General features: G+C 24.0%; 1 protein-coding gene across 1 annotated transcript in view; it reads left to right on the top strand.

Moving 5' to 3' along the window:
• Positions 1-10542, top strand: part of LOC129611018 (protein grainyhead-like) — a 125528-nt gene extending 114986 nt beyond the window's left edge. The window contains exon 3 of the mRNA XM_055523921.1: positions 10419-10542. Coding sequence (XP_055379896.1) covers positions 10419-10443 — 25 coding nt within the window. The 3' untranslated portion in view covers positions 10444-10542. The remainder of the gene's footprint in view (positions 1-10418) is intronic.
• The last annotated feature ends 4083 nt before the right edge of the window (positions 10543-14625 follow it).

Raw genomic sequence — 14625 nt, 5'->3', positions numbered from 1 at the left:
GTTTAAGAACGTTGACAACTTGTATATACACATATGTATATTGTGTTCTCAACATGTACTTTTTACACATTTTATTTAAAAAAAATTGCAGTACTTTTTAAATCACCTTTAAAATATTTTCTTTGCTATTTCAAAAAAATCAGAATACACAAAGTGTATTTTCTGGTTAGGCCAAAATGTTTCACAAATTTATAAAATGTTCTTTAAACACTTTTTTTTTTAAATTTCTAGACGCTAATAAGATTTTAGTCAGAACCCCTTAAAAAAAATGTGAATTTGTTCCTTATAGTAGAGATGGCATAAAAAACCATCGAAATTATTTGAAAAGTTCTTCAGTTAGTTCGACTAAAATTAGGTGCTCAAATATCAAATATCAAAATAGAACTCAAATATATCAAATGTCAAATAATTCGGTCAATTTTAATTTTTCAAAATGTAAAATCAGTGAAAGTGAAAGTTGAGTTCTTAAAATTTACTAGTTTAATGTTTTAACACACTGAGTTGAATTATTAAATTTTAATGAAATTGATTTGTCCCTGTATATGAGCAAAAACATAAATTAGGCTGATAGTAAAAGTCTAGATATTTATTGACTAGTAATTTCCTCAAAAAGTTAGGTGTGTCGTCGTATTGTTAGGCAAAATTTATTTATAAATTTCTACTAAATCTATAAAATATTTTCTTAAAAATTATAGAAAATTTAAAATCTGCCCTGATAAAATCGACTGCAAAGTAAATTCAGATATAAATTTTCACCAAAATCGGATGAGAAAACCTTGAAATACAGCCACAGCCCAACCGATCGATAGATTAGACATTTTCCTAAAAATTGTTAATTTTTTCTTTCCTACCATACCGGACCGAAAATTCGACTTGCGAAATTTGGTACCATCACATATCCTCTCGTATTATATGCAGTACAGTCGATAAAAAGAGATAGCATTCATTCTCTTTTATTTCTTCCTTTTTCTTCTTCATTTTTAAGAGTTTCTTAGTATACGATGCCACATTAAATTCGATTATTTTGATCTCACAAGATTTTGAAAAAAAATATGCCTCATTTTTCATTTTCATTTTAAAAACAAAATAATAAAATGCCAAGGAAAACAATGAGAAGAAACGTTAATTTATCACCTTTAATCATGCGTCAAGTTTTCTGGGTTCCAACACTGTCAGATATTTTTTTTTGTGCTTTTGTATAATGGCCTGCCCTACAAGTATATTCACATGAATATAATTGTTATACGAAAATGAACAATCATACAAACAACTTATGAACGTTATTTTTTATGGTTACGTTATTTTTTTTTTTTTGATTTTAATGTTTGGAATGTTTTTTTAAGTAAGTTTGTGCATACTTTGTTTTTTTTTTGGCGGTTTTTAAAATTAAACCAAAAAGGACAGTGTTACACCACCATCGCACCGTTATCATATTGCGAGGCATTGAGAGGCTTTAACACAATTCTTTTTTTTTTTTATTTTGTTAACTTTTCCTTGATTTTGAGTCATTTTCTTGCTTTTGTTTTTATCTCCTTATTGGTCAGTTAATTTACAAAAAAAAAAGTACAGATATGTTTTCATATACAAGGATTAAATTTATTTTAACATTAACAACATTCGATTTGAAAAAATTGTTCAAGTTAGGTTGAATGGTTAACCTTCAAATTTGACAACATATTTACTTATTTTATTTAATTCGAATTTTGAAAGTAATTATGTGAAAAGCTTAAGTATATTTTGCCAAAGAAGTTTTTAAATGGATCCAATTTTAAATGAATGAATTTGCATGACCAATTTTCACAAATGCCAATGAAAAAGTCGTAAAGAGAGACTTTTTATTGATACCGCCCATGAATATATTGACCTATTTTCGATTTTGACCAAAAAGAACATGCTCCAATGTCTAAGCTTTTAGAGTTCCACCTACCAAACGTTATCGAATGCTATCGAATGCAAAGTTATTACTTAAACTACCTGAATTTTTAAACAGCATTTAAAACTGAGAAGAAAGGAGAAAATTGGAGGCAATATAACTTTTCATTTTTCAAATTCTCAGAATTTTCTTGAGTACTCAGATATTGAATCAAAGAATTAATTTCTCACACCTCGGGAGAAAATTATCGAATAAATTTACGATATTACTTTGAAAATTTACAAAATTTTTATTTTGCACTTAAAAATTCGCTTGTTTGCACTTTGAAAGTTTTCAATGCCAAATTAAAAAAAAAAAAAAAAATAACATTTTATTTTTGTTTTGATGAAAACCGTAGCAGTTATCAACGTTACCTTTTATATAAGATGCAAAAAAAAAGCAACCCGTAATGAAGCATTTTTTTTGTATACTTTAACTGTCATGCAACAAAGCAAGGAGGTAAAAATGAAAAATATAAGATAACAAAAACAAGAAAATGAAGGAGAAAAATGTAAAAAATGAAAAAAAAAAATTCGTAAAGAATCCCTAAAAAGTTGTAGGACACTTTGCGGTTTCGCATTTTTTTTTTTGTTAATGGTTTTCTTAATTTTTTTTTTCATTGTTTTCAATTGTCGTATGCAAAGAGGCCAATTTGCGTTTTAGGTGGATTTTTTTTTTCTTTCGTAATCTTGTGTAGTTTTTTACGTCTTCAATTTTCAATTTATTTTTCATTGCATCCATCAGATTGAATGAAAGTTCACGAGACGTTCTTTTTTTTTTACCTAATATATTTTTGATTTTTCTTTGTTTAAAGGTTTTTTTTTTTTCGATATTGGTTGATGTGGGGACTTGATTTTTTTTTTGTTTTTGATGTTTTGCAAATAAAAATTAAAGTCACAGGTTGTAAAAATTGTTACATAATTTTAGAGATATACGAATTAATAACAACATAAAAAACCGATTAATAAAATATTTAATTTATAAATTAAATTATTTACTGCACATACACGTGTACACTTATTATTTATTTATATGTATGGGTACTGTAGGATACCATAATTATATATAAAGATTTTTGTATATGTCGGGGGGAATGTGCGGCCAATAATAATAATGGGGGCTAACTTAATGATTTTGCTTGTATATCTTTTTTTCTGATCAAATTAGCAGTCACTTATTTTAAAAAGAGAAATATTAACGAACATAATAACAAAAAACCTTAACTAACACGATGGTCGTATACAAATTATAAAAAAACAAAAAATGGTTTTCCATCGATAATCGCGGATCGCAGAAAAAAATTTTTTATTATTGTTTTTAATTTTTGGTTTGTTTCCCAGCTTTTCATATTTTTTTTGTTGTTTTACAAAAAAAAAAACTTAAAATTAATGACAGTTATTGTTCCAATATAAAAAATGACATAAAGTCAAGATTTTAAACAATGAAAGTTGAAAAAATCACGTAACGCTTATTAATGCTACAATTTAATTTTAGACTTATAAATAATAAATATTCTTTATGTGTAGAAAATCGCAAATAAAACGACCAATAATTTTAATTAGGAAAAATCTATAGATATTTATAATTATAATATTTATAATTTAGGAGATCTACAACAACATCCTGCGTGAAGGAAAAATTTTGTAGTTGAGTTGGACTTTCTTGTGCTTTGCATGAAAATAGCTGGTAATTAATGAAATAATTAAAAAAACATAACATAAAGTATGAAACTTAACATAAAGTATTTTGTAGAAAGAGACAATACTATTTGAATTGTCGATCCAATTCGGCTTAGTTTACGTATAAATTACTCATAAGCGAAAAATACTTATAACTAAAAAAAAACATTTAAATTTTTAATTTTCATGATTCGGAAATTTTGATAAGTGAGATTCTGAAATGTTCTGCAATTTTATTAATTTAGAGAACAAATATAACATATTTAGCCATTCAAATTTAATTGGGTAAATTTATTAAGAGATTGGTCGCCTTTTTTGCTTTTTTACTCGTCAAGTGAGAAGAAAGTGAGTAAGTTTGTGCAATGTAATTTTCGAGTGAGAAGAATTTTTTGGTATTGCGTATTTTGGTTTTTTATAACCAATGTACTCGTATATACAAACTTTATTCACTTTGTTTTGAAAGTGAGACATTCGGTCGATAATTTGACGAACAATGCAAAAGCCCAATTGAAAAAATGAGTAATCTGATTGGAAAAATGAAATATCCATCAGAAAAACGGAGAATTCCAATTTGAAAGTGAATAAAAAGTGAGATAAAAATGCGAGATACACGATTAGGCTGTTAATTATTGTGTAAATACTGTGAAATTTGCGGATAGATTAATGGTCTTAATTAAAAAAATTAAATTAATTTTTGCCTATTTTCAAAATTCATTACAATTTTCCATCCATATTATACGGGAGAATTTAAAGAAACTTATTTCAGTACACCAAAATAATTTAAAATTTTTGGAGTATTTTCCCAAAGCCTTATATAAACTATTTTGTATTTATAATCGCTTTTGTTTTTGCAGCGGAATTTTTATTATATAGTTATGTATGTAGGTACTTCAGATCTCATTTTATTTTTTTTTTTATTTAATTTTTCACGTGATTATTAAGAGCAAAATATCTGGTTTAATCTTTCATGTACATATGTACCTATATACAAACAAACATTAACACCGATATTATATTTTTTTAATAGTATATCAGAAATATATGCATGTATATAATATGCTCAGATAGCCAATAATAATGAAGGTTTTAAAGGGAGAAATATAAAATTGACAAAAATAAAATTCGACATTAAAATGTAGAAATTTATGATAATTCAAACTGAAATGTGCAATTTTTCCTTTTCCTTCATTATTCTTGTTATTGTTTTGGTCCGCTTTTCAAAAACAGCAAAAAAATCGCGACCATAAAAAAAAGCGAAGCGGTGCTGTTTTCCAAATAACAATAACAACAATTATGAGTAAAATAAGATTTTTTTTTGTGTTTTAATTTATATTATTAATTTAAGACGATTTTAATAATTTTTATGTTATTATTTTTTTTTCTTCCAAAATATTTTTGTTTTTTCGATCTTCAATTCAATGAAATGCAATTTTTTATGAAAGTTATTTTTTCAGATTTTTTCCGGTATCTTTTTATATTTTTAATGAGTATTAGGAGTTCAGAAGCAAAAATTAAAATGCAAGAAAAAAAAAACAATCGAAATTAAATAATAATGAAAGGCGCTTAAGAAAATCGAATGACGGTATTTCACAAAACGCTTTCTTTGTTTTTTAAAATTTTTGTAATGATGAATACAAAAAAGCACAAAAAAAACAGTAACATGTACACGCATAACTAAAATATTGTTATTTACCATTTCTGGGAATAACCTGAAGAATTTTCGAATGCACATACCCGTAATACTTATTAAATTAATAACCAAAAAATATTTATTAAGTGTATAAATAGACCGTGGCTTTAAAATTGCAGATTTTATTAAATTATTAGGCAGTTTTTTATATACTTCAGGAATATTTTATAGACTTATGGAAAATATGCAAGTTGACGAAATATATTCTAATGATATTATCAATTAGACACAGGGCTCCTTTCACTTAATTTAAGATATTTAAACGGAGCCCTAGCTCGTCTGTGTTCACTTAGTAATCTGCAACAAATTAACTGATTTCATTGTTTTTCTTTAAGTTTTAAAAACATTGTCAATCATCATTATTTATTCAATTATCGTAAATTTTTTGAACTCACAGAAATGAACATAGTTGCTGAGTAAAGTACAATTAACAACATTTTTCAATTTCTTATATACCGTATGACATCCTACAATCTAGTCATTGTATTTAGATGGATAAACAATCCTGCTACATTAAATTAAATTCATTAGTACACATACTCTTATTCTAATTAATAAACAACCTGTAATATTTTTGCACATATTATAGAAGGTATGTGCATTATTTTGAAATTATTTTGATAGTGGCAAATATTATATAGAAGACGTCATCTTACAAGTAATTGATAATTGAGTAACAATTAAATTCGAAACACTATTAGTTGGCAAGACGTACCTTTTCAGTAAATTCGAGTATCTTTTTAGGGCCAATTCTTCGCAACCCGTCTAAAATTGATAACATTTACTCTATTTACTTTATTTAAAAGGACGGCCTATTTTCGATCAGAACAAGATGAATTTTTAAATATTTTCTTTATAACTTAAAATAAAAAATAAAATATTTTTCCAAATTCATTATCAGTTCGATGATCAAAAAAAAATTTTGCAGTTATCTTTATTATTTAAAAGTTAATTTGAAAAACGATTATTATTCTGACGTTTATGATTTTTTATTTTTTTTTTTGGTTGCGTTTTTTATTTTTTTGATTTTTCATCTGACAAAGAACAGGTCATCGCCGTAAGTTCATAAAATATTATCAAAAAATATGAAATGAACGCGAATTTTGTTTTAGTTGATTTAAAAAAAAATAAAAAAAATCAATTTATTACCATACAAAGTCTTTCATTCCAAAATTAAAATTATTTTTCGATATTGTCACATACGAAGTTTTTGATTTTTAAAAACAAATTTAACCCTTTGGTGCCGGAGAATAGAAAGAGACGAAAATTGTTGCTAAATTATTTGTTTTTAATAAATGGAAGCTATAGTTTCTTGAAAAAACAATTTTTTTTTTTGGATTCGGTAGTTAAGTCTGAGTTTGGGGATCCGACTATAATCAACTGTAAGTGAAAGTATATTCGTAAAAATAATAAAAACAAAATACATAAAACAAACAATTTTTCCTTGTTTACATAAAATAGAAATTTTTTCCTTGTTTTACAACACGGACCGATTGCACTCAAACACACAATACGACTGCCGAAATTAAAAAACACAAAAAAAACCCGGTCAAATGTGTGAGATAATGGATTATTTCAAAGTATCAGCAGTTTAAACCTAATATTTACGATTTTTAAACGATTTGAAGTTGGTGATACTTGAGAGCAGCGTTAGTCAACAAAGGGTTAAATTTTACTTAAAGAAGGAAAAAATAAATATTATTTTTCTCTTTTACATTTTTACTACTGTTAAAATTATAAAACAACACCAAGTCAATTCAAATATTGTGGAAAAAAATTAATAAATTGAATATTCATGTTTCTTTTTTCTAAGCTATATGGGAGCATTATTTATCTTAATAATACACATGTAATTGTGTGTATGTGGTTATTGCACACAATTATTTGTACTCAAAATCATAAGTACAGAAAAAAGTTCAGTTGTTTTTTAGGGTGCAACATGAGGTCGAATTTTGGTCAAAGCATCAAAATTTTAAAAATTAAAAGAAAAAACAAGACACACGAAATGGTCTCAAATGTATACTCGTACAAAAAATATACAGTGTTTCCACATCAATTTTTTTTTCAGCTTTTATAATTCTAATATTATGAGTATATGTGTATGTATATAAGCGAATATCTTTAGAAAAACTTTTGAGTAATGTTGAACTAAACTTGGCTTGAATTTTTATTCATTCAATGTAAAAGAAAAAGAAATTTTTTTCAGTTAGAGTATATTTAGATAGTATACTGATATGGTTATGTTCCAACCATATTAGAACTTTCCGAACCCTTTATCAAATTCATGGTTTTTATATTATAGTTTTGGATATAAATTTTTTTTCTGCAATTACAATTTTGCATAAATTTAGGAGAAATTTGAGAAAAATTACACTGAAAAGCAACAAAAATTTGGTTTACGATTTAGTTTTTTGGTTAACTGAGTTCATTAGTTTTCGATTAACCTTTGTTTTGGACACAACAGATTTCCAATTTTTTTTTGGAAATTTGCGAAAAAATATTATTATCGACATAAAACAACGAATAAATAATTTTCAAAATTATTTTAATTTCAAAATATTTTTTGAATAAATTCAAAATTGTTTTAAATATTTTTTACTTTCAAACTGGTAACAACTTTAACTTTGTTATTAAATTATAACGTCCATATGAACACATGTGTACACACCAAAAAAGAAGGAAAGAGTTGCATTGCAGACATAGAGAGAGGGAGAATCAAAAAAATATTTCTATACAGCATGCTCACGTGTAAAATAATATTTCATATGTTATTTTGAAAGAATGTTAAAGTAACCAGTGTTAAAAGATTGTACCTTTATATTTTTTTTTTTGGTAATTTTTCTATCAATATGTGGGTTGAGTAGTTTTCCGTTTAATTTTCTAATAAATTAAAATATGACTTATGTGAAACCTATTGTTCATTTCAACATGAATAATATTTTGTTTTTTTTTTATTAAAAATAATAAAATATTTCGAAACTTTTAAATATATAGATTTATTTATTTATTTACAGGGTTTTTGTAATTGTCTTTTTAATTAAAATTGATTTATGTAAAAAAATTTTTAACCTGAAAATCCGAAATAATTATCATGAAATAAATATTTTCCAATTATTTTATAATATTTAAAACACAAAAATATGTATAAAATAAATAGTTCATTAAAATATTCATAATAATATTAATGACTGCTTAGTAATAACCGATGTAATAATCATACTATTAAACAGAAAATTACTTAGAAATTTTTTAAGCTGAAACATAAGTTCCGATATGTAAATCACATTTTTAAAAATAAAATTTACATTAAAAGACTTCAGACGCATTTGGCAGATTTGACCATACCATAGACATCGAATTGTGTTAATGTCATCGAATTATGGCCTAAGTATTCTAATTCAAAAGCTTTAACCTATATTGACTGCATGTCCTTCTTTGTAAAAAGAAGTTAACTTTCGCCATATTAAAAAACTTAAGTTCCTAGATTGTATGTCATGTCTACCATGTCAGAAAAGAAAAAAGAAACAGCTCATTAATTTATTTAATGGTAGTTTCTTCACGAATTTTATATAACAGTTCATCATGTGTAACTTTAACATTAACAAATAAAAATTTATATTACAGAAGAGAACACAAGATACAGTAAAATCTCATAAGTCTTTACTTTTAGTATAAATCACCATTTTCTGGTGATGTTTTCCCATTAGGAAAAATTTCCAGCCATACATTGTTTTCTTAGTAATTTCTTATACTTCTGTATATTGATCTTATATCTTATATATCTTATATACTCTTATGATTTTCGTATTTAGATCTTAATAGTTTTGTTTTTTTTTTTCTTAATAGAATTCTGATCAGTCCAAAAACATACTATGAACTAAAGAGAATCCGCCTTTTTTGGACACTCAATAATTTTTATATTGTGCAGAATTAGTATGTATGATGAACATACAAATAAATATAAAATATTTTTTTACCTTATTCGATTTTTTTTTTTATAAAAATAATAGAAATTTAATAAGAAAAATAACAGAAAAAGTATTGCCGTTTTAGGTTTATGCCGTTTTATATTTTTTTTTTCTATTTTCATTTCCCTGATGATTATTTTTTGATCCCTTAATGAAAAACTTAAATTGTTTAGTCTATATTTGATTAGAAAAGAAATTATTTTCTTTTCCATTTATAAAATTTTCTTTTTCTATATGAAATCGTAAATTTCTTTGAAAATATATAGAATTGGAAAAACTTCAAAGAATTTTAGAATTTTTTTTTTTATTTATTTTAATTTTCTTTAAGAAAAAAAATTCTTAAAACAAATTAATTTTAAAATCTTTTTATATATTTATGTGTACTTATTAGAAAAATTTTCATTTTAATTAAGTGATTGTATGTGGTTCCATTGGGAAATATGAATACAATGATAATGATGACAAGTAGAGGATATTGTCCTATTTATAAATATTTCCAAAATAGTTTTATAATCTATCAATCAATTGACATTTTATATATAATATGTATATATATATAAATATTATAGATATATACAACAACACTTTATATAGATTTTACACATGTTTTTGAACTAAAAATGGATATTTTAATGTCAGCACCGCTCTATAATAGGAATAAGATGTTTTGAAAAGAATCAATGAGCATTAACGATTTATCAAATGAACATTGTATAAATAGTAATAAATTGATAATCGTTCAATATCGCACAAAAATTTTATTATCGATATTCGATAATGAAATACTGATATTTAAAGAATTAGCTGAAGTTTATTCCTTAAAAAAGTGTACAGGTGCAGGTACAGATAAATGTACATATATATTAGGAAGTTATTATAACCAAGTACATAGTGCATTATTTACCAGTATACCTGATATCAAAGTTATTTATAAATTATTTTTCAATAAAATTATTATTTTAAAATTCATTTAATGGGCACTTTATGACAATGTTAACAATTTTCTTAGCTTTCTAAGTTTAGAATTTTTAATTAAATTTCTTTTTCCATTTTAATAAAATTTTAGTTAAAATGTAATTGATTTTTATTTATATATATATGAATTTTATTAAATACAAATAATTATGTTAATAAAATTTTATAACAATTTTTTTTTTCTTTTTTTACAGGTTAGTAATTGTGAACGATTTTTGAATATATTTTGGAAAGAATTCTGTAAGTATAAACACATGATATTATAACATGAGTTATGTAAATGTACTTGTAAGCTCAAATACATATATTTGTCAAATTCAATTCAAACTAGGTAGGACTCATTGAAGCAACAGTATTTGTTAATGCAAGGCAGATTTTAAAATTTTTGTAAAATCGGTTTACTGTAGGTCATGTGATTGTTTGCAGAAACCCAAACTTTATATTATTACTACTTCTTGAATCGGTTTATTTTAAAAGAATTACATACCTACTACCGTGTTCAGAGAATTACTAATTTGCAATAATATAAAAAAAAATCTTTCTCCTGCCCTGTAAAAGTTCCTCTTCAGCGTTAACAAACTATTTGCAAATGCTGTACAAATAAAAACAGAATTTTATTTTTACCTTCTAGTAATTTCCATGTAAAGAAAAAATTATTATGCAAATTTCTATACATATATATATATATTTGTAAATAAATAACTTGAACATTCTTATATGTGGAACACTAAATTAAATTCGCTATCAATTTAGTTATTCACAGTTTTTATATCAACTAAAACCGTTACACGCATAAAAAATATAAGTTAATTACATTGATTATTGATAACTTATCTTTTTAGAATCTTAATGAAAATTGAAAAATTTCTACATACACACATAATATAAGTATTTAAAAAAAAATTAAATAGAATTAAAAAGCAAAAAATTATTAAGAAACTCTAAAATATTTATTGGAAACGTAAAAATTACTCAATTTATTTCATAAAAATATGTACGAATTTATTAATAAATTTTATTATTATTATTTTATTTACGAGCTGGTCAAGATAAATGAAGACAACAAAACTTTATTTTTATATATGTTTGTAATATGTGTACGGTATACCTACATACAAAAATACTTAAATACATTCTATTTCAATTGTCATGAAAATTACACTCATATGCTTATTCTTCATATTTTTTAATGTTAAAAGTTGAATGTATGTGCATATGTTATTTATACATATATATATAAATATATTAGAATAGAAATCTCATAAAATATTGTCGTAATAACTTCCTTTTAAGAAATTTCTATAAATAATAAATTCTATAATAAATTTAATAAAACGATTTTCTATTAATATTGTATTTTCGACATCGTGTATCTATACATGTATATATATATATATACATATATACCTACTGTAGTTGACAAAAATATTCATAATTATAGTATTTAATTTATTATAACATTTTTCTCCTAAACAATTTAATTATTGTAATTAAATAAAAGAAGTTTTAAGTTTATCTATTAAAGTAGTTCTTTCAACATATTATATTGCATATGTTCAGGAGAAATTTTAAAAATACATACAATATACAATATTACAATATTAATTAGCCTATGTACTCAGGCTAGTTGTAAAATAAAATTTTACTGGTACAAAAATTCAACGAAAGTTGACTATAATTAATGCATTTTTTGAAAAGAAGGCTGTTACATTCGTAATTTTACGGAAGTTCAATAAAGCTTGAATTGATAGAATTTTCGAGAGAAAATTAAAATTTTGTAAAATTTGACCGATGGCAACTCGAGATTTCAAGAAGTTAAAGGAAACAACTTTTTATTCTAATAAAATGAAATACCGACATCAAAAACTGTGGAAAATTGTGAATGATAAAAAAAATCTGATCTTGAATAATTAAGCTTGCCTTTTTACATTTTCAAAGAGTTGTAACTTAAATACCTTGAAGTCATGAAAGAATAAAACTCGTTCGTAAAGAGTTTCAACATCTTTGAGAACATCGGCCAGCTACACTCAGATTGAAACTAATAAAATTCTTTTTTAAATTTTTTTGGATACAAACCTTGACATTTTATTATTTCTAACTATTCTAAAGTAAAATATTCAACTTTTCTTGTTAAACACTTTTATTTTACAATTTTTTTTTTTTGTCAATCACTGTACGCATTGTATTTAGAAATTCATGTACAATTTTTTTTTGCCTCGTTGTCCTAGATTTTTATAAAGATTTAAATATTTCATACGGTATTAAAATAGTCCAGGTAATACATTATATTACGTACATATATTTTGTGTATTTATGTTACGGTAGAAATTTTCTTAAAAATTTCTATAAAAATTTGTTAAAATTATTTTAATTTTTTTTTTCTTCTCCTGTTTTCTTTCAGTCTCATTTTGATTGTACATATTGGTAATATATTCCTTGCATGCAATAATTTTATCTCGTGATAGAAATTTTTTTTCGTTTAATTTTTTTGTTATTGTTTGGTGAGTTCTTATTCTTGTTTTTTATTTCTATACATACACACATGCATAGAATATTTTTATATCGAATTTCTTTTAATTTAACACCAAACGTATGCAAATTATAATTTTTATTGAAAACTGAAGAGCAGAGTAACAAAAAGGTTAGAGTTTGTAGTTTGATAGTGAAGCTGGGAGACTGTGAAAAGAGAATAAAAAAATAAATAAATTCAAAAAAAATATTAAGAATGGTATGGATGGATGGGTTTGTTTTCTTCTGTTATCTGTTGACTGCTTATTTTTTTTTTTTGTTTTTTATTCCATAAAGCAGACAGATCATAGAATTGTGGCCTGAATTTTTCTGTTCTCACTCTACTACACCTGTATCTGTTTTTGACTGATAATCGAAGTAATATAATATGTATATGTATGTTTAATAAAATTGGATATTAAACAGTTTTGACTTTCTGAGTATATTTCACTTTTTTTTTTTGTATTTTGTATATGTCTTATTCTTTTCTCTTCTGTTACTTTATTTCACTTTGATATTGATAAAAATTCTAATTTTTGTTTTTGTAAATAATTTGTCATACTGAGTATGGAGTGCTTACTGTTTGGGGTTGCCAAAACGTAAAGAAGTAATGTGTTGTGAAAAACGTCTCTTAATACGTAATTATAGAATGTATATATTGATATTCAAAATTTTTAAATGATTTTAGTGACATTAAACTTGAAGAATTTGAAGTATAAGATAAATGTAAAGAAAGCTTCAATTTTAAAGTGACAGATTCAATTAGAAGTTGACAACGTGAAGTTTTTTTCAATTATTTGATATTTATACTCTAATACAATAGTAAAGTTTAAAAAGTTTAATATGAAAGGATACTAATAATGTATGTGTTTGTTCTAACTTCAGATTAAGTTAATATTCATAACAAAAAAGATAACCTTAAATTGGAAATGTTTCCATAAAAGTGATAATAAGTGGATTGTATTGTTACATCAAATAAGTGGATTGTATAGCAATTACATCAAAAAATACTTAAAAATTTTCGACTAATTCTTGCAATCAATTCATTATAGAACATTATTAGGAAATTTATGCAAATGAATGCATTTATAATTTTACCGACTTTCTGAATAATCACCACGTAATTCTAAATATTAATAATTATTAAAAATTTAATATAATTTAACTATAAATGTTCTTCGGTTCCAAATAACTAATTTTTTTTAATTTTTCGATTACGTATACTGTTTTACTGTCCACATGTTTTTTTAATGCAATTGAACTGTACTTACAACATTAATTTCGCATCATAATGTTTGTGATTATTATGAAAGTATTATTATTTATATAACATTTTTATATGTAACACGCAATCCATTCATTTATGAATATTTTTTATAATCATAATATGAACATATTTTGAAACATTTCACTTTTTAGGTGAACTTTTATCAGGAGAAAAAAAAACGAGAAAAATTTATCATATACTCGTATTCGTGGGCAAAAAATATTTTGAAATGTTGTCTGGCAATCCTGATAATATTGTAATATTGGTGTTACCAATAATATTAAGAAATGTATACCTATACCATTTGAAAAAAGTTTTTTTTTTCATTAAAACTAAATAAACAGAAAGTAAGTTAACGGTATTTTTTTATCAATTAATCGTTTCATATGTTAATTGAAAACACCAACAACTATTTGCCAATGAAATTAAAATAAGAAAAATAAATAATTTTTCTTATTATTTTAATTACACACACACATTTGCAATGAATTTTTATTTTTATTTTATTATTATTATTATTCTTTTTTGTTTTTAAATATTTAATTATAATTTTTAAATTTATAATAAACGATAAATTGGAAATTATTTAGTTAATATTGTTGTTATTATTTTCTTCTTATTCTTTT

Source organism: Condylostylus longicornis, unplaced genomic scaffold (assembly GCF_029603195.1).
Source record: "Condylostylus longicornis isolate FDR11 unplaced genomic scaffold, ASM2960319v2 ptg000048l, whole genome shotgun sequence".
Taxonomy (NCBI): Eukaryota; Metazoa; Arthropoda; class Insecta; order Diptera; family Dolichopodidae; genus Condylostylus; species Condylostylus longicornis.
Note: the sequence above shows the minus strand (reverse complement) of the source record. Positions and strands in the feature narration are given on the sequence as shown.